This window comes from Mustela nigripes, chromosome 17, assembly GCF_022355385.1.
Source record: "Mustela nigripes isolate SB6536 chromosome 17, MUSNIG.SB6536, whole genome shotgun sequence".
In the NCBI taxonomy this organism is placed as follows: domain Eukaryota; kingdom Metazoa; phylum Chordata; class Mammalia; order Carnivora; family Mustelidae; genus Mustela; species Mustela nigripes.
Genome location: NC_081573.1, coordinates 46006689 through 46029653, shown reverse-complemented (window position 1 = coordinate 46029653; position 22965 = coordinate 46006689). Strand labels below are relative to the sequence as shown.

The following is a 22965-nucleotide window of genomic DNA, read 5'->3' as shown; positions in this document are numbered from 1 at the left end:
GTGAAAGAAATAATTCTGTGTGGGGCGGGTGGAATGGGCACTTGGGGAGACAGTACTGGGGAACTGAAGCTAAAAAACTGAAATGTCTTCAAATGCCAGGAAAAAGAGTATCCAATTAACATGGAAGGTTTCTAAATAGCGTCCACCAGGTTTTCGCAGCAATGAAACCGTTCGGGGGCAGGACTTTGCTGCAAAGTCTAGATTTCCCAAAACCTTCATTAACACACATACTTACGTACATACATACGTTTCAGACATTTTTAAGTGAACCCTGGCGCTGATGGAATCTTCTCTGAAGTCAACTCGGGTATCTTACACAGTGCGGTCTTTCATTCCCTATTTACGGTGTCTGATACATACTCCCAACACGTGCTTTACCGAGAGCTTTCAATTTAAACGATCATGATATTGGTGAGCGCGTTGCTTAGAACTGAAGATCTACATATGCGACGTCTCTCGCCCACGTCGCTGGACCAGAACACGGGGCCGTGCACCCCCCAGCGCCAACGAGCCGCAGCACCTCACAGCTCAGAGACTAAGTACCGCGCCTGGGGCGGAAGGGGCGTGGCCGCCGTGATAGCGCGCAGCGGCATCCAGCCACGCCCCCGGGGCGGAGCGAGGCTTTTTCCGCCGCCGGGAGGCCGGCCCCACCCTCTTGCCCGGCGATTGGTGAAGTGGCAGCAGCGCGGCGGTGATTGGAGGGCTCACAGCCATCTCCTCCAATGGAAATGAGCCAGAGGCGGGTCCAGAGGCGGAAGGAGCATGGCGTGGAGGCAGCTCAAAGTGAGTTGAGAAAGTGGGCTGTGCAGTAGCTAGTATTGCGGGCGAGGTGTGGGGCAAGAGGAGAATAAAGGGCTAACGTGAGCGAGGTGTGGACGGGTTTCGGCTCCGAGATCGTGGGGCCCCGGGTACGTCTGTGCGTGTGTGGAGGCACCTGCAAATGCCAGTGCGTGTGCATGAACACGCGTAACAGCACGTTCGAGTCTGGGTAGATGCAGGTCTTTGCCAGCGCACGTGGGCCAGACCTTTACTGACCCCGACACACGGGCGTATAGTGAACACATGACCGCCTAACACCGTGCGCAGGATCCAACGTGCAACGGCCCCAACCCTTCTAGATGAAATTTTAGGGCGGGGGCTTGTGAACCGCGTCCAGATACTTGCTGACATTAAGGGGGCGTTCTACAATCCGCTGGCATTAGAAACAAGACAACAAATACTTGCTTTGTATTAACAGCCGGGAGTGATCCTCAAGGGCAGATCTGACCCCATCACTAACTTGTGTAGGGAGCAAAACTCAAATCTTTATTCTGGCCAGGGTCCCTGCTTATCTCCCCAGCTTCTTTTTAAGTCGTTCTTTTCCTTATTCCTTGGTTTCCAACAAGCCCTTCTCCTTCCCCTCTTCCTTGGATGCATCTCATTACCTTCTGCCACTGAGAGCACCTTTACACTTTTTCCTGAGCCCCACTGCGTCCTAGTTAACTCCTATTTATCCTTTGGATGTCAGCTTTTAGTTGCTTTCTCAAGCAAGCCTTCCTCCACCTCGAGGTTCTATTATTACCCTATACGTTTTTTTTTCTTCATAGCAATCCTCACAGTTACATGTTTGCGTGATCATTGACCAATGACTGTCTCCTCCTGGGATTGTCCTCCTTGAGGAGCACTCCTCGGAGTGCTCTATAACTGTTGGGCAGATGATTGACTGACTGACTGAATGACTCATCACCTGGCAGTAATAACCAGAGAAAAAGCATTATGAAGCATGTTTTGAATAGGATTGTGATTCTTGACTCATTAAGACCTGATGCTTCTTTGATAAAAAATATTTTGCAACTGCTTTTATTATCCTGAAGTAGAATTTATGTATATAATGTGGTCTGTCTTTGTATTATTTTAAAAGTTCAACTAATGTCCTAACTGGAATATAAAAGAGAAATTGAAGGAATTTATAATAAAACATGTATTTCAGCATGTAAGTGTTATGGCATGACTCAGTGAGATATAGTCAGGTGTTTAAGTCTCTAGATATTCTAGTGCCTCAGGGACGCCTAGGTGGCTCAGTCAATTAAGCATCTGCTTTCACATCAGGTCATGATCCCAGCGACCTAGAATCAAACCTTACATTGGGGCTGATCAGTGGTGAGCCTGCTGCTTTTCCCTCTGTCTGCTTCTTCCTCTGCCTCACACTCCCCCTGCTTGTGCTCAGGCTCTCTCTCTGAGAAATAAATAAAATCTTTTAAAAAATTCTAAAAAAAAAATATTTTATTGTCAAACACCCAAGCAAAGCACTATACCATTCCTGAGATCTCTGAAATGGGGAATAATCCTTAGTAATGTTCTGTGTAAAGCAGTGTAGTTATCCCTCAGTCATTGAGGGAATTGCATTCCTGGAAAAGTCTGTGCAGGAGATAGTTGTGTTTATGTGGTGGACTGTAGGCTCAGATAATATGAATAGATATTTTTTACATACTGAGTGTCAGTAAGATGTTCAAAAGTCATACAGGACAGGGACAATTCATCTAATAGCCTACAACAATGCAGGATGTCTGCCTTTACTGAGTCCTCCAAAATACCTACGACAGGTCCCCTAGGAGGCGATACTGCCTCTCTTGAAACCTCTGGCTTGGAGTCCTTCAGGGCACGATGAGTGTCAGAAGTGTGGATACAGGGGCGCCTGGCAGGCTCAGTGGGTTAAAGCCTCTGCCTTCGGCTCAGGTCGTGATCCCAGTGTCCTGGGATTGAGCCCCACATCGGGCTCTCTGTTTGGCAGGGAGCCTGCTTCCCTTCCTCTCTCTCTGCCTGCCTCTCTGCCTACCTGTGATCTTTGTCAAATAAATAAATAAAATCTTAAAAAAAAAAAAAAAAAAGAAGTGTGGATACAGCCACTGAAAGTTGAGGCCAATGTGGGAGCAGGACTAGAAATGGAGGAGACCAGAGTTAGCAGAAGGCTGGGGATGTTTCTTCATGTGACATGTCTTTATGTCCTGTGTGTATGGGTGTAAAGGGCACAGAGAATTTACTGCAGTCTGCCTTGTGGGACTCTAAATGGGCTTTTTTTCTCCCCCAGAAGCGGGCCCAGGATGCTGTGGTCATCCTGGGGGGTGGGGGACTTCTCTTCACTTCCTACCTGACAGCCATGGGGGATGAACATTTCTACGCTGAACACTTGATGCCGGCGATGCAGAGGCTGCTGGACCCCGAGGCAGCCCACAGGCTGGCTATTCGCCTCACCTCCTTGGGGCTCCTTCCTCGTGCCACGTTTCAAGACTCTGACATGCTGGTAGGTGCTCTCGGAACACCTTCTGATTAACAAGCTCTATAGGTAATTCTGACCTCGATGGGCTGTGGCCTGCCCTTGGAGAAATACCAGGATAGCCCGCGTATGTCTGGCTTTGTTTCCTTCTTCCTAGGAAGTGAGAATCCTGGGCCATAAGTTCCGAAATCCAGTTGGAATCGCAGCAGGGTTTGATAAGCATGGGGAAGCTGTGGACGGACTTTACAAGATGGGCTTTGGCTTTGTTGAGATAGGCAGCGTGACTCCGAAACCTCAGGAAGGAAACCCGAGACCCAGGGTCTTCCGCCTCCCTGAGGACCAAGCCGTCATTAACAGGTGGGTGAACAGCTCTACCGTGGAGGCCTCCTTCCCCGCAGGGCACTCTGCGATGTAAGATCTGCCGGTTTTTTCTGTCCTACAGTGTGGACATTTTCCTGCTATTTAGAATGTTCAGGAGCTGTGTTGAGCATCTCCTGTGTGCAGGCAGAAAAACAGGTTTTGGTATTCTACTTTAACACACATACACACTGTAGCTCCGAGAGCTACATGACTTACCTATAATCTGGAGATCATAAGCGGGAGAACTTGAGTGCAGATGTAGACTTGACTTTAGAGTTTGTGCTTTTTCCACATTGTTATTCCAGTGCCCTTGCCCAGCACTGTCCAGTAGAAATAGAATGTGAGCTCTGCGTGTAACATAACATATTCATGTGGCCACAAAAAAATAAGAAAAAGAAGTGGGTGAAGTTAATTTTAATAATATATTATATGTAATTATTGTTTATGGTTATTATCTTTAACTCTAAATCATGTATTCTAAATGTCATTTTAACATATAATCAAAATAAAAATGATTAATTAGCTATTTACCTTCTTTCATTGGTACTAAGTGTTCAAAATCCAGGGTGCGTGTGACTTACAGCGTGCTCGGTTTGGGCTGGCCACATTTCAGGTGCTCAGTGGCACATGTCGCTGGCAGTTCTTGCATTGGACCGTGTAGTCCTGGCCTTTAGTAAACTGGAAAATTTAATAGTCCACATGTACAGCTGCTTTTAGTAAGAGAGAGCCTTCTAGTGTAAAGCCCTTCTCTTTGTAAGCCCTGGGCAATATTCACTACAGCGAACCCAGAAAATGAAAAGTCTATTCTTTTTGGTATCGGAGTTTTGAGAGCCTCCTTGGGAGATTCTGATCAGCATCTTTGGGTCCGGTGATGGCCTTCTGGAAGACTGCCCTTGGGGAATTTTATTGGGCCGCACATCCTGTTTCATCATGCTTGTTTCAGGGAAATTTTCCAACATTAGAAACAAAGTTATTGACTTTCTGTTGCAATGCAGGCTGGGATCGGTATTTCCAGGCAAAGTACTTTGGAAGTCTAAGAACTGACTCTGATTTCTTTTTATCCTGTTTCTAAAAATCAGAAGTATAGTGGAAATGGCCTTGAAGCCAGCTCCCCAAAGTCTCTGCCTTCTGGCTGAGGGCTCTAACCTAGTCCCCTCTCTACCCACGTCTGTCCTCCAGATACGGATTTAACAGTCACGGACTCTCGGTGGTGGAACACAGGTTGCGGGCCAGACAGGAGAAACAGGCCAGGCTCACAGAAGGTAAAGTGGGGGTGCTCTCGAGGGACTTTCTTCCTTTATTGGAAGGAAACCTGTGGGAGAAACGTCAGGAACATTCCTAGTGAAATAAACATGACTGAGCAATAGGAAAAAAACCACTATGGAACTAGGGAATTTTCCTGACTTTATCACAGGCGCCAAGATTTTAACTGAATTTTACAGTTTAGCAAAGACTCACTTAGTTTCTGCCTCGTTATATAACCTGGGTTATATCATAACTGGGGCAGCTTGGAAATGAGCAAAGCAAAGCGGCTCCTCTGTGGTCACATGGTTGGTAAAGACGTGAGCAGGCCTTGAGCGCCGTCTTCCTCCATCTTGCTTTATGGTCCCTTTGTGTGTCTATAAATAATGCATGTTAATTATAGAAGCATTAGTAAATACAGAGAAGCATAAAGAAGGCCATTAAAATGACTCATACTCCTTCCTATTTGGGGAGAGCTGATCCTGGCATTTGGGAAACTATCCTTATGACTCGTTCAGAAACCCCCATTCTGGGATGCTTCCATATGTTCTCCGGGGACTCTGCTTTGCTGTCCCTCAGGATGCATGTGAGTGTGTGTAGCCCTATTTTGTCCTCTCCATACCTTCCCAGTCGCCCTCTGAGATTGTGTGGGGCTGTGGCCATTTTCCTCATTGGGTCCCTCTGGACCTCTTTTCAGGAGTTTAGTCTCGTGTTCTCTGTTCTCTAAGGAACAGAAATTGCAAAAGCTGTGATGCCTTTTTAGGACGGAGTAATTCAGGAATTTCTAAATTCAAAGTCTTAGCCCTTTGGGTAGCTAACTGCTGATAGAGGATCCATTAGCTGCATGAAAGGGATGCTTTTTTTTTTTTTAAAGCCAGCTTACCTGCTCAGGGAACAATCAGCTTACAAATGGTTTGGCTTGGTGGAGGCTGGACTTGGGAAGTCTGGAAGTCTGGAGGCCTTGTGGAGCTTTTGTCTAACTGAACGCTAACCCCCTCCTCACCTCCCTTCCCCCACGGTATATTTACTTTAAAGCTGATGACTAAAAGGGTGACTAGTTTAGGGTATGAGAAGGTGGGATGCTGCTGTTTGATCCCACCAACCTGACACACATTTTGGGGGCTTACTTGCAGTTCCAGGTCTTTTCCCAATCACCAGCTGGAAGAAGTAGTGAGCACCCCTGAGGTATCCGTGACCTTTGCAGATAGGGTGGTCGCTTAGAAGTACAGACAACCTCTTGCTTTGATGGATAGCAGGTTTCTGAAATGTTTTTCTTAAAGTCCAAAATGCAGTTCGATAATCCCACGGGTTTTTAAGTTGGTTGGCTTAGTACTTACTGTGCAAGCAGACATTTTGGAGAGCGAAGGGTGCAGGCATTAATAATTATGCCCAGCCTTAGGCTGGATCCTGGAGCCCTGGCATGAGCGCTCACCCTAGTTATGAGGGGGAATCCCTTCTCAGAGAGCTGAAATTCTAAGTTATTAAAGAGTTGTACCTCTATACTTTAGGCATGATTAGTAGAAAACATTTTCCAGTATTGTAGACATATTCTTTAATTTTGCTTTTTCTTCATCACTGCCCACCGGGTCACGTGACTCAAGGCCAGCAGACAGCCCTTGAGTGTAAACATTTGCCCCTTCTGACATGCCTGTGGATTTCCAACGGTCTGTATGACACTTATGAGCTCTAGCTTTTTATCACTAGTATTTGCACTCCAAATTGCTCCATTTTCCATTAAATTTAAAAAAAAAGAAAAAGGGCACAATGCAGTAAAACAAGCTAGTGGTTGCCCTGACACTGCTGCGCCAAGGTGGTGAGCTCCTCTGGGTCAGCCGGCCGCAGCACCCGCCGCTGTCGTGGTGTTTGCCCACCGGTTCGGGAAGTTCCCGTGCAGAGGTCAAGACCTACAGGGCTGTTCGCTGGCCGGCCGGCCGTGTAGTCAAGGACGTTGTGAGCATGTTAAACTGGAAATGGCATTTGGGGACAAAATCTTGACGAGCGATCTTCACAGAGGGGCTACCCCTGGGAATAAACCTGGGGAAGAATAAAACCTCGGTGGACGCAGCTGCGGACTACGCGGAGGGGGTTCGTGTCCTGGGCCCCTTGGCTGACTACCTGGTAGTGAATGTGTCCAGTCCCAACACCGCGGGGCTGCGGAGCCTTCAGGGAAAGGCGGAGCTGCGCCACCTGCTGACCAAGGTAGGCAATTACACGTCTGGGCTCCGTTGGGCCGCCTTTCCAGCCCACTCCTTTCCGGTTCTTTCTCCAGAGGGAAGCTTCATCATCACTGCTGAGGAGCCGGCCTTAGCACCTGGACCGATAGGGCCCCCTTCTATCCTTGAAATCCCCTCTGGTAACCCTGATTACGCTCAACAGTGATTAATGACTCAGTCACCTGTTCCTGCTGTTACACCATAAGGTCTGAGAGAACAGGGGCCTGGGTCTCTCTGTCCCTAGCAGTGAGCACACTGAATGAATGAATTGGATGACTCTTTATCAAATAGTATTTTTGACAGTAATTCCTTGTTAGGAATTACTAACTTTTAAGGAAAGAAGTCTAAATAAACCTTAATAGATTAGCTAATGCCAGTGACAACACTAGGGATTTAATCTTGGCGATCCCTTGGTTCAAGAGAATCAGATTCATCTTCATGGGGTCCTTGGCATAACTGAGAGCTTTACTTCCGGAAAGGGAGATGTTGCTGGTGCTTCCGTGTGAGAATGAGCTGATGTGCGGCTGCAGTCCTGTGCACTGGGGGCTGTGGCCTCAGGGGACCCCGTCTCTGGCCACATGTTACTGTAGGTGCTGCAGGAGAGGGACGCTCTGCAGGGAGTGCGCAAGCCAGCCGTGCTGGTGAAGATCGCACCTGACCTCACAGCCCAGGACAAGGAGGACATCGCCAGCGTGGTCAGAGAGGTGCGAGTCGGGCTGGGCCCTGGGACACCCCTCCCTGCCTGTGGGTTGGGGGCATCTGGCCAGCTGGACTAGTGTGCGGTTTCCTTTCTGTGATGGTGAGAGCTGGGGTTTGGTATGTGCCATGATGTAACCCGACACGGAATACAGGGCGAGTGTTTGGAGGAGTCCTTTCCCTGTACTTCTTCCTCCCACATTCATCCAGCAAGGGGTCTGAGGCTAGTGCTTGCAGCTTGGGTCAGACTGGGGTATTCTGTCACTGTCTCCAGTGTGACCCCAGGTCCCTGTGTCATAGGAGAGTGGTGGAAACACAGACTGAACCTGGAAATCCTGGGTTCACATCCTAGTCCACCACTTATTACCTAAGGGCCTTGGGCAGGACAAAAGTCAGTGGTTCTCACCAGCCCTGACTGGAGGGCTTTCTCTCTCTCACTGCAGCTGGGCATCGATGGACTGATTGTCACCAACACCACAGTGAGCCGCCCTGCCAGCCTCCAGGGTGCCCTGCGCGCTGAAATTGGAGGTCTGAGCGGGAAGCCCCTCCGGGACTTATCCACCCAAACCATCCGGGAGATGTACGCACTCACCCAAGGCAAGAATTCGGTCCCTGTGTCTTCACACTTGTGTGAGGCTCGCCAGGCTCTGGGGTTTGATCCGAATCAGGGTTCCCTGAACTGCTGCACTCAGCAGGGGCTGGAGGGTGGCAGGCACACTGAGGCTTTCGTGTTGCCCAGCTGTCCTGACGCTGTTGCATGTGCTTCGGTGCAGGCGGAGTCCCCATCATCGGGGTTGGCGGTGTCAGCAGCGGGCAGGACGCGCTGGAGAAGATCCGGGCGGGGGCCTCCCTGGTGCAGCTGTACACGGCCCTCACCTACTGCGGACCGCCCGTGGTGGGCAGGGTCAAGCGGGAGCTGGAGGCCCTTTTGAAGTGAGTGGGGCCACAGGTGGCTTGAAATAGGAGAACTTAAATGTGGCATCAATTTCAAAGATTCAAGTGAAGGAGGTGCTATTCACTGTCTCTATTAATCCAAAAGGGATTCAGAAACACAGGGCAAGGAGGCCCCTGGGTGACTCAGTCACTGGGTGTCTGCCTTCGGCTCGGGTCGTGGTCCTGGGGTCCTGGGATCGAGTCCCGTGTCGGGTTCCCTGCTTGGTGGGGAGTCTGCTTCTTCCTCTCCCACTCCCCTTGCTTGTGTCCCTCTTTCGCTGTGTCTCTGTCAAATAAATAAATAAAATCTTAAAAAAAAAAAAACCCCCCCCCCCCCCCACACAGACAGGGAAAGATGACTGTGTTGCTTCTCTGACAAAGGACAAACAGGGCCGAATTCAAGATTAACTTCCCAGACAGTGTTGTCTATGGGCCTGAGGAGTTTGGGCAGCTACCCTGTTCAGTAACATTGGCTTGAGGTCAGGGAGCTGGAGCTGTTAATACTTGACATTGATTCTCTTCCCGGTGTGAAGACTTAGATGGAAATTCCTCTAGTTTCCTGGGCGAGGACCACAGAGGAGGCACAAGGCATGCCTCTGGGGGAGACAGAGGCAGGGGCAGTCAGCGAACATGGCCTGCCAGCGAGAGCAGGAGCTGTCCTTCATCATTTGCTGAAATTGCTTTGTTTTCTCCTTTTCCAGGGAACAGGGTTTTACCAGAATCACAGATGCCATTGGAGCAGATCATCGGAGGTGAGGACGTTGTCGGTGGCAAGCCTCATGTGGAATCTTCTCACTAAAGCAGGAGGGTCTCTGTGGCTGGATTGAGAGAGGAGAGCGACGTCCCCCACCCACAGGAGCCCTTCCTCTGGCCCAGCTTTTGTCAAAGCCAGTCACGAGTGTCACCAGAACCAACGCGCGGCTTTCTTTAATCACTTGTTGAACCACAACTGTGTTAATGATTCTTTCTGGACTCAAATCCCATTAATATTGCAAGGACATTAAATATTTGAGGGAAAAAAAAATCATGAAAAAAAATCATGGAAAAAATAAAGCCATTTAAAACCTGATTTAAATCCCAGCCCTACCTGGAGGGCCCCGGGCTTTGCCCTGATACTGTAGGTCCTCGTGGGTCTCTGCTGTCTGGGGTTTGCATCGAGCTTCTGACGAGCTTGACTCTCTTTCATTCTATCTTAACTTTTATTTACTTAAAGTTTTTCACTTTATTTTGAAAATACTTCAGACACAGACAAAGTTCCAAGAATCGGGCTTGTGGGTGGCCATCCTCACTCTGTCTGCATGTTGTCTTCCCTCTGTGAATCTGGGTCCTCAGCTTTTCTTATAAGGACACAGGTCATGTCAGAGTAGGCCCCACTCCCACGACCTCAATTTAATTTGGTCCCCTCGGTAAACATAGGATCTCTGCAAATAAGGGCCCGCTCTGGAGGTCTAGGTTAGAAGATTTAACGTAGCAATTGGGGGGAGACACGGTTCAACCCATCACAGGAAAATGGGCTCGCTGTCCCCTTTATTATTTGTGACTTGGGGTGCCATCGGGCAGACAGGTTCTCAAGGTGCTCGAAGACTTTAGACAAGATGCTAAAGAGGTGTGCATTAACTAGAGAGACTGAGCAACACCAGTCTTTTCAATACCGAAAAGCAAATGGCGGAGAGAAGCTGGAAACCGTGTCTGGGCAGTGCTGTTAGGTCTGGTGCACCTTCACAGCTGGCAGGAAATCACCTTTGTTCCCATCACCTCAGTACGGATTTTATTCTAAAGTCGATTTCTCAGAAGCTCTGCAAGAGGCCCAGGATGGTAATGGCGCTTATGGGTCCCGTTGCCTCGTCGTTGAATCTTGGCCTCAGCTGGGCCCTCCTGTGTCGGCTCAGTTTCTTGCCACGAAACCAACAGCTTGTCTCATGCTGTCCTTTTCAAAGACCTTTCTCTTTTTTAAAAAAATAGCCCCAAATAAAAGCCATGGACCTCTTTTCCCCTGTAAGTAACTCTTTCCCAGAGGTAATCACAGGTAACTTTTGAATCTTTATAGATTTTTCCAGAAAAAAATTTTAATATACAAACACATATGTTCATAGCTATCTTTTTATCTCTCTGTGCACACATGTATAGAATAATTTTAGGAAAATAAGACAAAGAAGTGTTTTTTAATACCAAGTCCTATGAGAGTACATTGCTGGTCTAATGCCCCATCATCCTGAATACTGGAGTGTGGCTTTCTTGCAAACAAGTACATTTCGCTGCACAACTGCAACACAACCATCAAAAATCAGGAGAGGAGCACAGACATGTCACTTCATCTACACGCTGTGTGGTAGGCAGCATTTCTAAAATGCCTCCCCCGTTCCCAATGCTCTGTCCTCATTCTCTGGAGCCTAGCAACGTGATGAGCTATCCCTCCCATGACTGTTAAGTTACGTGGTTTAATGTTGGAGCCACCTTGAAGACAGATTATCCAGGTGGGCTCCATCTAATCACATGAGCCCCATGAAAAGCAAGACTTTTCTCTGGCGGAAGAAGACATCAGAGAGATCAGAAGTATCAGAAAGCATCAAAGTGTTGCTGTTTTGAAGGCGGGTGGGGGGCATGAGAAGGAAGGTGTTGGCCCCTGGCTGGTAGCCAGCAAGGAAATGGATCTCAGACCTGCAGCCACAAAGAGCTGGATTTTGCCAAACACTTCAGTGAGCTTAGAAGCAGATTCTTTCCAAACTGTCTGAGTAAGAACCCAGCCTGTCCAACGCCTTGGTCCTGGCCTTGTGATACCCTGAGCATAGAACCCAGCAGATGGGGTGTCTGGGAGTCTCCGTCAGTTAAGCGCTGGACTCCTGATCTTAGCTCAGGTCATCATCTCGGGTCCTGGGATTGACCCCTGCAATGGGCTCCCTGCTCAGTGTAGCTTCTGCTTGAAGATTTCCTCCTCTCTGCCCCTCCCTCTGCTTGTGGGCTCTCTCTCTCTAAATAAATCTTTGAAAAAAGAAAAAAAGAATCCAAGTGAGCCTCAACTACTGATACAAAACTGTGAACTGGGGTCCCTGGGTGACTCAGTCGGTTGAAACTCCGACTCTTGGTTTCCGCTCAGGTCATGATCTCAGGGACCTGGGATCAAGCCCCTTGTTGGGCTCCCTGCACAGTAGGGAGCTTGCTTCTCCCTCTCCCTCTGCTCCTCCCCCTGCTTGTGCTCTGTCTCTTTCTCTCTCAAGTAAATAAAATCTTTTAAAAAATCAAGATCTACATGGGGGCAGGGCTTGTTGCCACTGGGGGCGGGGGTTTTGCTGCTCCCAGGCCCTCTCAGTGGACAAGTAGGGAATACACAGGTGTGTCAGCACACACACACACACACACACACACACACACACACTTCTATATATTGAAAACCATGAGTTCAGACTGATGCCTTCAAATCCAATCCCAAGGCGCACCTGGGTGGCTCAGTGGGTTAAGCCTCTGCCTTCAGCTCAGGTCATGGTTCCAGGGTCCTGGGATCGAGCCCCACATCGGGCTCTCTGCTCAGTGGGGAGCCTGCTTCCCTTCCTTTCTCTCTGCCTCCCTCTCTGCCTACTTGTGATCTCTCTCTCTGTCACATAAATAAATAAAATCTTTAAAAAAAAAAATCCAATCCCAAATCACAACGTTCATTCTAGCTTCTTCCCTCCCTGTACTTGTGACTCCCGTCTGACAATGGAAACGCTGGCTCTCTTAACACTTACTCTGTTTTCTTATTTGGCCCATCCTCTCATGTATATCTTATTCCCGGTTTCCACTCTCTGCAGAGTGTGGGCATCCCTTTCCCTGCTTGGGGCCAGGCACCCTCCGCCCTCCCCCCACCCCCTGCCCCGCCCTGGCCCTCCTAACGCCCTGCGGCTCTGACACCTGCTCCAGGCTGCTCCCGCAGCAGACATCCTCCGTACACTACTGACGCTCTGATCCCTGTGTTGGCCTGTCGACTCTGTGTTCACTTTCCTGGTTGGCGGGGACTCTGAGGCTCCTCACCGCGTGCCCCCTCCACTGCTTTTGCGGACAAGCCCCCTCATTCAGCGTGGGCTTCCATGCTCTGTGCCACCTGCTTGTCTTTTGCCCCATTGCGGGCACCTGCCTTGTTCTGCGCCACCTGATGGCTTCATGACTAGCTGCTTGGGAAAGGGAAGGCATCAGGAAGAGTTATTCTTTGGAAGGTTCTCAGTTGGAGACAGACATTCTGTCTCTTAGCACAGTTGCACAGGTGGCTGTTTCTCCCTTGAGGACCAGAGTAAGGAGTTGGCTTGCGTTCAGGGGCCATGTGAGAGAAGGAGTATGAATTCTTCTTGATTCTCAGAATGTTGCTCAGAGCCCAGAGAAGCCCACAGTGCTAGGAGACATAGACTGACGATGCCCACGTAGCCCTTTGGGGCCCAGGATCATTGAGTGGAATGGTGCTCCGAGTTTCTAATACCATTTGCTAATACATTGTTCACTCCTATATTTTATGTTCTGTGCATAATTGGCCTGGCCAATTTCACATTAGTTAAATATAAGCAGTTAGTAAGTTAAAGCTTATTCTGCAACTAGCTTTTTTCACGTACCATCATGGAATTTTTCAGTGTTCTTTAAGATCTACCATGTATTTTCTGACAGAACTCTGGTTTTCGACAGCTGTAGACACACCAATGATTCCTGATGGCGTGTGTAGGCTGTCTTCACGGTTCCCATCACAGACGGTGCTGTAGTGAGTGTCTTGGTTTATGTATCTTTTGTTCTTCTACTAGAATTTCTGTACAATAGACTCCCAGAAGTGTTACTGCTTGGGCGAAGGTTAGAGGCACTTACATTGTTGATAGTTAACTGCTAAATTGCCATTAGAGAGAGGTTTGCCAAGTTTTACTTTCTCTCCAGCTTTGTAAGGGAGGGACTGTTTCCTCTTATGTTGCCCCACATGTGACTTTCCAACTGTGGGTCGGGAATAAGCTGTTCTTCCTTCTCTACTTTCTGCCTGGGAATAACTTACATTATGTCTCTTCCTTGTGGACAAAGAAAACAGGAACTGTGGGTTTAGCAAGCCACCTTGGGCTGCAGCCAGATTGACTGCCACATCCGTTTCTATGTGTGTGTGTGTGAGAGAGAGAGAGGCTTCCACCAAGTCAGACCACAGGGAAGGAAAACATAAGGGGAATAGTTCTCTCTGGGTTCTCTCATTCTTACCTGTTTGGGTCAGCCTCCGGCTGGTGGGGCCTACAGGAGGGCACAGTGCTGTATCAGAAGGGGCTGGGGTTCCTTCCGGCAGTGGTTTCCCTCAAAGGGGAAGGTCCAGGGGCACCTGGGTGGCTCAGTGGATTAAGCCTCTGCCTTCAGCTCAGGTCATGATCCCAGGGTCCTGGGATCGAGCCCAGCATTGGGCTCTCTGCTCAGCAGGGAGCCTGCTTCCCCCTCTCTCTCTGCCTGCCTCTCTGCCTCCTTGTGATCTCTGTCTGTCAAATAAATAAATAAAATCTTAAAAAAAAAATAGCCCTTCTCTGCTGACCTTCCAACGGGCTGCTCTGGCTCAGGTGCCTTAGCCAGTACCTTTTGTCCAGTTATCCATGAGGACGGGAGCAGGAAAACATCCCATCAGAAAGGTGTTCTTGAGGTCAAGCAGGAGACTGAGACCCATAGTTGAGATGATTTGCTCGTCTTCATCTCAGGGCCAGCGGTGTGACTCGGATAGCTCAGGAGGTTGCTGGTGGCATTCAATCAGTGCCCCTTGGCAGGAAAAGCGAGTGTGCAGGACATTGGGGGCCCTTCAGCTCTGCTCTCAGGTGTAGGCTGGAGAGCACAGGCCCCATCTTGAAGAGACTGTACTCTTCTGTTCCAGCTGGCTGGCCACCCAGGAGGGCCAGCCAGCATCTCATTGGCTCAGAGAAGGCAGAAATCTGCCTGTTTAAGATCTGAGCTGATGCTGTACCAGTCCATGAAAACTGGGTTGTGGACCAGATACGAATGAAGGTCTCTGATTCAGGTGTCTGGCCCATTCCATCCTGCGGCAGTAATTAGGAGCTCCCAGGAGCCAGGAGCACCCGCTGGGGGACGGTTGCAGGGCTGGGAATAATACCAGGGGAAGGCCCACCCCAGGGAGTGCTGTTCACTCCCTGACTTACTGTGGTTGGGGGAAGAGCGCAGACTTCAGAGCTCGACCTCAGGAGACTCACTATTCCTGCTGATGCCCCATCTTTTCACCTGGAAAAACAATTGTTTGGAGGATTAAATGATATCCTTACCGCAGCTTTTACAAAGATGTGTACTGTGTCTCTGGCACATTAGGTACTTATTCGCTGTGAGCAGTCATGTTAATGCTGTGTGCCTCAGTTTCCCAAATGTAAAAGGAAAAGAAGGACATTGTCCATCTCAAAGGGCTGGACAAAGTGAAATAGTGCTTATCACTTCCTACCTGCCTCATGAAGATTATTTTAAATATTTCTCATCATCACGAAAGTCCTGCAAATGGGTAGTATCATGCTTGTATTTAACAAACAAACACAGGGATTGAGAGATTAAGTAACTTCCCCAAACCAGGCAGCCAGCGATCAGCAGAACTGGGCCTCGGCGCCCAAGTATCTCCTTCTGATGCAGGTAAAGGATCTCACAGGACATTCAGAAAAGCATTACTAGGGTGCCTGGTTGGCTCAGTGGGTTAAGCCGCTGCCTTCGGCTCAGGTCATGATCTCAGGGTCCTGGGATCGAGTCCCGCATCGGGCTCTCTGCTCAGCAGGGAGCCTGCTTCCTCCTCTCTCTCTCTCTCTCTCTGCCTCTCTGCCTACTTGTGATCTCTCTCTGTTAAATAAATAAATAAAATCTTTAAAAAAAAAAACTTTAAAATAAAAGAAAAGCATTACTAGTCCTCTTTCCCTTTGTTTTGCCTTCAAAAAAGTTCATCTTCTTTTGGGGCTCTTGGTTGGCTCGGTTGGTGGAGCATATGACTCTTGATCTCAGGGTTGTGAGTTCAAGCCCCATGCTGGGCATGGAGGGTACTTAAAAAAAATGTTCATCTTCTTTTAACGGATAGACTTCCCCCGTGTAGAATTAATTTTTTAAAAGCCTTCAGAGACACTGAAATACGGTGGTAGAATGGAGTTTGGTGATCAAAGCTCAGAACCTAGGAAATGTGGGGAACCTTCTGAAGACACCTCCATGCCAGCCAGGGCTGAGCCTGAAACTCCAATGACTTGAAACATCAATGACTTGAAACATCAATGACTTCTCATCCCACACAGCGTCTCTGGGTCAGGAATTCAGGAGCAGCTCAGTAGGGTGGATCTGGCTCAGCCTCTCTCATGAGACTGCAGCCAGGATGCTGGCGGGGGCTTCAGTCAGCGGAGGCTTAGCTGGGGCTGCAGGATCCCCTTCCAGATGGTTTGCTCCTGTGGCTCCTGTGGAGGAGGCGCTGGCTGTTGGCTGGGTGAGTCAGTAGATCTCTCCACACGACTGCCCAAGGATCCTCAAACCATGGCATCTGGCTTGTTGAGATTGAGTCATGCAAGAGAGGAATGCAAGGTAGAAGCTATATGTCTTTCATGATACAGTGCTGGAGTCATAAACTGTTACTTAGGCCACTTCATTCTGGTCATTAGAACAGGGCTGCTGGTTCTAGCAAAACTAACAAACACAAGCAACAGGATGCCCTGTTTATTTTGAATTCCAGATAATCGATGAATAAACTTTTAGTATAAGTATATCCCATGCAATGTTTGGTACATACTTATGCTAAAAATTTTTTGGCGTTTATTGGAAATTCAAATTTAATTGGGTATCATTTATTTTATCTGGCAACCCTATATCAGAAGCAGGTCACTTAGTCCAGCCTACACTCAAAGGGAAGGGAAAAATGGCTACATTTTTGAAGGAGGAAAACCAGAGAATTTGTGGAGATACTTCTAAACCACTACAAGCAGAATTTTGAAAAGTTTCATTTGGTTATGGTGTTTGTGGATGTTTGCATGGGAGTGTCATGGGATGAAGAAGTTCTGGATAATAATCTTGTACATTTGTAACTTTACAGAAAACTACATACAATATCTCCCTTGGTCCTCAGACAGCCCTGTGAGGCAGGGGAAGCAGTGGTCATGATCTTCATTTTACAGATGAGGAGGCGGAAATGCTCCACAGATGTTATGGGTACAAATGCTGGAAGGAGGACAGATTCTTCTGGTTTCAAGTCTAGTGTGTGTTGTACTCTACCCAGCAGTGTCTTCGTACACCACTGATGCCTTCACATTATATGATGATGATTTTGCGTAGTGGATTCATTTTCTACCTCCTGTCACGTTGTTATTTCAAGTGGGTTATGGCATTTGTGGATCTTTGTTGCTGTGCTGTATCCTGGGTAATGGGGGGAGAAGCTAAGGGCCAAGATGTAGTCCTCTCTCTCCACACTCACAGGCTCTGGAATCCACCCTGGCTGACTGTGGGGGGCCAACCCACTAGCAGACCCTCTGAACAGAGTGACCCAAGAGTGTCCAAAAGAACATCATTCCCTTTTGCCAGGAGGCAGCCAGTCTCATGGGAGGCTGTGCCAAACCAAATGGGGAGTTGCTCTCACCTAATTTTTATCACAAGGAATTTAGACATAATTTAAACATTGAAAGAATAGTGTAATAAATATTCATACCCCCTACTCTTAGACTCAGTAATTCTTACTATCTTTTCCATGTTTTCTCTATTGATATTTTTACCTATTGATATATTGTATTTTGATGTACCATTTTGAGGGAAGTGGTGCATGTGGGAACTTTTCATTCCTAAGTACTTCATAGCCTGCAGCTTCTAAAAATAAGGACATGTTCCTATGAAACTGTAATTCTATCATTACAACTAAGGAAATTAGCTATGATTCTCAAATATTTTCTGACATTCAGTCCATATGCCAGTTTTCCCTATTGTCTTCAAAATACCTTCCACAGTCAATCAAAGCTCACCTATGTGTCTCTTTAGTCTTTTTAACAATTAGAACAGTAAACCTAGCCAAAGACGCAAAGAATCTATACTCAGAAAACTATAAAGTACTCATGAAAGAAACTGAGGAAGACACAAAGAAATGGAAAAATGTTCCATGCTCATGGATTGGAAGAACAAATATTTTGAAAATGTCTATGCTACCTAAAGTAATCTACATGTTTAGTGCAATCCCTATCAAACTACCATCCATTTTTTTCAAAGAAATGGAACAAATAATCCTAAAATTTATATGGAACCAGAAAAGACCTCGAATAGCCAGAGGAATATTGGAAAAGAAAGCCAAAGTTGGTGGCATCACAATTCCAGACTTCAAGCTCTATTACAAAGCTACTAAAAAAAAAAAAGTCATCATCAAGAGAGTATGGTACTGGCACAAAAACAGACACATAGATCAGTGGAACAGAATAGAGAGCCCAGAAACAGACCCTCAACTCTATGGTTAACGAATCTTTGACAAAGCAGGAAAAGAATGTCCAATGGAAAAAAGACAGTCTCTTCAAAAAATAGTGCTGGGAAAATTGGACAGCCAATGCAGAAAAATGAAACTAGACCATATCCTTACACCATACATGAAAATAGACTCAAAATGGATGAAGGACCTCAATGTGAGACAGGAATCCATCCAAATCCTTGAGGAGAACACAGGCAGCAACCTCTTTGACTTCAGCCGCAGTAACTGCTTCCTAGGAACATTGCCAAAGGCAAGGGAAGCAAGGGCAAAAATGAACTATTGGGATTTCATCAAGATCAAAAGCTTTTGCACAGCAAAGGAAACAATCAACAAAACCAAAAGAAAACTGACAGAACAGGAGAAGAAGATATTTGCAAACGATGTATCAGATAAAGGGATAGTATCCAAAATCTACAAAGAACTTCTCAAACTCAACACCCAAAGAACAAATAATCCAATCAAGAAATGGGCAGAGGACATGAACAGACATTTCTGCAAAGAAGACATCCAGATGGCCAACAGACACATGCTCCATATCACTCAGTATCAGGGAAATAAAAATCAAAACCATAATGAGATACCACCTCACACCAGTCAGAATCGCTATAATTAATGCTGGTAAGGATGTGGAGAAAGGGGAACCCTCCTACACTGTTGGTAGGAATGCAAGATGGTGCAACCACTCTATAAAACAGAATGGAGGTTCCTCAGAAAGTTGAAAATAAGGCTACCCTATGACCCAGCAATTGCACTACTGGGTATTTACCCTAAAGATAAAAACGTGGTGATCCGAAGGGGCATGTGCCCCCGAATGTTTATAGCAGCAATGTCCACAATAGCCAAACTATGGGAAGAACCTAGATGTCCATCAACAGATGAATGTATAAAGAAGATATGGTGTATATATATACAATGGAATAGAATACTACGGAATACTATGCAATAGTATGGAATGGAATACTATACAGCCATCAAAAGAAATGAAATCTTGCCATTCGCAATGACATGGATGGAACTAGAGGGTATTATGCTGAGTGAAATAAGTCAATCAGAGAAAGACAATTATCATATGATCTCCCTGATAAGACGAATTTGAGAGGCAACGTGGAGAGGTTTGGGGGGTAGGGAAGGAAAAAATGAAACAAGATGGGATCAAGAGGGAGACAAACCATAAGAGATTCTTAATCTCACAAAACAAACTGAGGGTTGCTGGGGGGAGGGAGGTAGGGAGAGGGTGCTGAGGTTATGGACATTGGGGAGGGTATGTGCTATGGTGAGTGCTGTGAAGTGTGTAAACCTGGCGATTCACAGACCTGTACCGCTGGGGCTAATAATATATATGCTAATAAAAGATAAAAATTATTATTATTATTATTATTTTTTTGTCAGAGAGAGTGAGCACAGGCAGACAGAGAGGCAGGCAGAGGCAGAGGAAGAAGCAGGCTTCCTGCTGAGCAAGGAGCCCGATGTGGGACTCGATCCCAGGACGCTGGGATCATGACCTGAGCCGAAGGCAGCCGCTTAACCAACTGAGCCACCCAGGCGTCCCGATAAAAATTATTTTTAAAAATCTAGAAAAATAAACCTCTGAAGATATCAGGTCAGTTGGCTTGTAAACAGGTCTACATTCTACATTTATTCCCAAAATAAAGTTTATATTTTAGCTTTTGAGCTGCATTGCATCTGGGTGTGGATATGTGATCACATCCTACTGAAAGAGATATAAATGGAAGCATTGTGTATAGCTTCTGGGAGGTTTCTGTTGCCTGGAACATGGGTATGATAACCGGAGCTCTGGCAGCCACCTTACAACTGAGAATCAGGGTCACTACAGAGGCAAAGAGCTTCTTTGAATTTCCAACACCAGCTTTGTAAGTTTACTTTCCCACTCCTTTTGATAAAATAAAGCATTATGTGCTTAAGCCTCTGTTATTGGGGTTTTCTTCCATAGGTCGCCAAATTTAATCCCAGCTAAGGCCAGATGAAAGCCTACTGTAATGTTTTATTCGCCTGTGAGATAGGCTAATCTGCTTTCTACTTGGCTAAGACATATTTCAAGATTTCTCTTTCCTGGGGCGCCTGGGTCCTGGGATCAAGCCCCGCATGGGGCTCCTTGCTCTGCGGGAAGTCGGCGTCTCCCTCTCCCGCTCTCCCTACTTGTGTTCCCTCTCTCCCTGTGTCTCTGTCAAATAAACAAATAAAATCTTAAAAAAAAAAAAAGGGTTTCTCTTTCCTCCAGATGTCGGTTGCTAGTGCCAGACCATCATGTTACCTAACCTCTAGTGTTGACTGAATCTTGGCAGCAAAATGTTCTTTAAGAGCCTTGTGGTTCTAACTGTGAGAAGTGAAGTGAGCGTGGCTTCCGTGTAGGAGAATGGCAGGGGACACGTGCGTGTGCGGGAGCAGAGCAGGGAAGACCTGGAACAGGCGCACAGCCAGGCTTGTGAAACACAAACCCGAGCAGTGACTCAGGCGCAAGGCTCCAAAGGGCAGGGCCTTTCGGAGAAGAGATGTGGTAAGCATGCCATGCCGACTCCTGCCAGCCCAGGAGAGGCTTCCTGGGGCTCCAACACTCTATCTGGGAAGTGTCCCACGGGAAACACAAGGAGTCACAGCCTGTGGAGGCCGTCGGGTCGTCTGGTCGTGCCACCTGATTCCCATTCATCGCTAGGGCTGACTGGGTGGGTCCAGGAACAAAGCTGTGCCTCGAAGGTCCGAATGTTGCCCGGGGGCAGTGGCAAGAACTCCCCCACCCCCTTCCCAGGCTTGGGGAAGACTCTTAGCCTTGGTGTTGCCATTTCGGTCTTGGTTATTTGAGAAATCGGCCAGCCTTTTGAGCTTCGACCACTCTGCTGGATGTTGGATTTACAGTCCTCTAATGGATGCAGTCACATCTTCCTACCTTAAAGCAAAAAGTGTGGATCCCAAGTCTGGGGACCCAAAAGCAATCATTTTGGTTAGGGCAGAATTTCAACTATATTTGAGACTCTGGCATAACCAATGAAACAACGTGTGCATGAGAGAGAGAGAGACAGACAGAGAGAGACAGAGACGGAGAGACAGAGAGAGAAGAAGGCTGACCCACATTCATTTGCTCTTTCACTTTCTCATTCTCCCAACAATAATTTCCTGAGATTCTGCTTCCTGCCCGGGGCTGGGCTGCGTGCTGGGGATGAAGACCACTGAGCTTTCTTACCATCTCTTCGGATCTCAGAAGAGACAAATCCGAACACAACTGACAGGAATCCAGTGGGACACACTCTGCAACCGTGGAAGGAGCCCAGTGCCTCCCTAGAGGAAAGGAGGCACCTGGGGGCAGAGCCTCGGGCAGCTGCCGTAATTTCTCTGTGTGGCTAGGACTAATGTCAGACAGTTTCCTGGGGCCATAATTATGCCAATCCCTAATTTCTTGCAGAGTTTTAACACCACTCCTTCTAGAGAGATCTATCATGGGACCGGAAGGGATGGCTCAACTCTTCCTGGAACCTGGCTGGCACTCTGGGGACATAGTTCCCAAATGCTTTGCTAGGCAGTTTTCCTTGGTGTATTTGCTAATGCTTTTTGCAGCCATGGCCCACGTGGTCTTTGGCTGCTTCCTGGAGGTGATGCCCCCAGGTCCTGGCAGGGTGGGGTAGGGGTTGGGGGGGGGGGGGGCATGGGGCTGGGGACTGCTCTGCTCAGAAGAAGCCCCCACTTTGCTGCTACAGGCTTCTTCTGCTTTGACTGTCAATACTTTAGGGTCTTCCCTAAAAAACAGATGTGGAGGGGAGCCTGGGTGGCTCAGTGGGTTAAGGTCTCTGCCCAGGTCATGATCCCAGGGTCCTGGGATCGAGCCCCACGGGCTCTCTGCTCAGCAGGGAGCCTGCTTCCCACCACCCCTCCTTCCCCTCACCTGCCTCTCTGCCTACTTGTGATCTCTGTCTATCAAATAGATGGAGTAAGTCTTTAAAAACAAAAACAAAAACAAAAAACAACAAAAACCCCCCAAAACAACAACAACAACAAAAAACAGATGTGGAGCCTGCAAACCCCCTTTGGGGTTGAGTCTCCTTCACCCTGTTTGCACGGCCCGCGAGTTCGTCTCTGTCTCTGTCCAGGCTCCACTCTCTTTGCCTCAGGCTTCTGATCTCCTTGGCTTTCCAAGAGGCCCTCAGTCTAGACTTACTGGAGGCGCGAACGCAGTGCCGTCCTCAGCTCTCGGTTCAGCCTGCGGTTCTGCATTGAAATCCTGTCCACAGCCCGCACTTCCTGGGGCTTGCTGGTGGGGTCCTTGCTCCAGTTCCAGTCTGCTGTCTCCATAAATGGGTGTGCCCACTTAGCCCGGGCTGGGAATTTCTGGAGGTGCATACACAAGGGGATTATTACGATTATAATAATGTTAAAAAAAGAAACAACGAGCCCCAAATGGAGTCACATCCCCATCCCCCGCAACAGCAAACCAAGACTTAACTACAGTTTCAACATTTTCCGGGAATGTGACCTTTTAAAAGTCAGTCTGGAATTTCCTGGTCAGCACTGGCGAGATCACCTGCGTGATAAAAACCCTGCTTGTTCCTTCCCCCCTTAAAGAAGACGTCCTGGCCAGAAACAACCCCCCCCCCCCTTCTTAGCCTTTCCTTGTTTCTTTGTGCAAATAACTTCCTTGCTCTCCCTTCTCCTATAAAAGCCTCGTTTTGTACAACTCCTCAGAGCATGGTTTTCTGCTTGCTAGATGGGATGCTGCCTGATTCATGAATCACATAAGCTAATTTGATCCTCAAATTTACTTGGATGAACTGTGCTCTTGGACAATATCCTCACACCTTTGACCTCTGACCAATTTCATACTGGCAGATGATATT

The 22965-nt window shown here is 47.7% G+C and overlaps 1 protein-coding gene and 2 long non-coding RNA genes across 6 annotated transcripts; 1 reads left to right on the top strand and 2 right to left on the bottom strand.

The window, feature by feature from the left end:
* Positions 1 to 706: 706 nt before the first annotated feature.
* DHODH (dihydroorotate dehydrogenase (quinone)) lies at positions 707 to 9766 on the top strand. 3 transcript variants are annotated; one of them, XM_059381835.1, is made up of 9 exons: positions 707 to 783; positions 3068 to 3280; positions 3411 to 3610; positions 4793 to 4875; positions 6867 to 7054; positions 7659 to 7772; positions 8208 to 8344; positions 8538 to 8697; positions 9399 to 9766. In XM_059381835.1, the coding sequence occupies exons 1-9, from the start codon at positions 763 to 765 to the stop codon at positions 9522 to 9524; spliced, it is 1242 nt and encodes a 413-aa protein (XP_059237818.1). In that variant the 5' UTR covers positions 707 to 762; the 3' UTR covers positions 9525 to 9766. The 3 variants fall into 3 exon arrangements, with proteins under 3 accessions (XP_059237818.1, XP_059237819.1, XP_059237821.1); XM_059381836.1 differs by having other exon boundaries at positions 8208 to 8361; positions 9399 to 9538; XM_059381838.1 differs by lacking the exon at positions 707 to 783 and adding an exon at positions 823 to 908.
* On the bottom strand, positions 3619 to 6860 carry LOC132005076 (uncharacterized). Of its 2 annotated transcripts, none has more exons than XR_009400720.1 (3): positions 5072 to 6860; positions 4145 to 4291; positions 3619 to 3960 (listed from the first exon to the last, which is right to left on the bottom strand). It is a non-coding gene; the product is annotated as an uncharacterized LOC132005076 (long non-coding RNA). The 2 variants fall into 2 exon arrangements; XR_009400719.1 differs by lacking the exon at positions 5072 to 6860 and having other exon boundaries at positions 3619 to 3747; positions 3830 to 3960; positions 4145 to 4786.
* On the bottom strand, positions 8708 to 22697 carry LOC132005075 (uncharacterized). Its single transcript, XR_009400718.1, has 3 exons — positions 22290 to 22697; positions 14820 to 14898; positions 8708 to 8983 (listed from the first exon to the last, which is right to left on the bottom strand). It is a non-coding gene; the product is annotated as an uncharacterized LOC132005075 (long non-coding RNA).
* Positions 22698 to 22965: the final 268 nt, after the last annotated feature.

What these genes read in the sequence shown, in the direction of transcription:
- DHODH (XM_059381835.1), top strand. Translation starts at nt 763, where the DNA reads ATGGCGTGGAGGCAGCTCAAA. An exon ending in TGGCGTGGAGGCAGCTCAAA is followed by an intron (nt 784 to 3,067) that starts GTGAGTTGAGAA and finishes TTTCTCCCCCAG; the next exon opens with AAGCGGGCCCAGGATGCTGT. An exon ending in ACCCAAACCATCCGGGAGAT is followed by an intron (nt 8,345 to 8,537) that starts GTACGCACTCAC and finishes GCTTCGGTGCAG; the next exon opens with GCGGAGTCCCCATCATCGGG.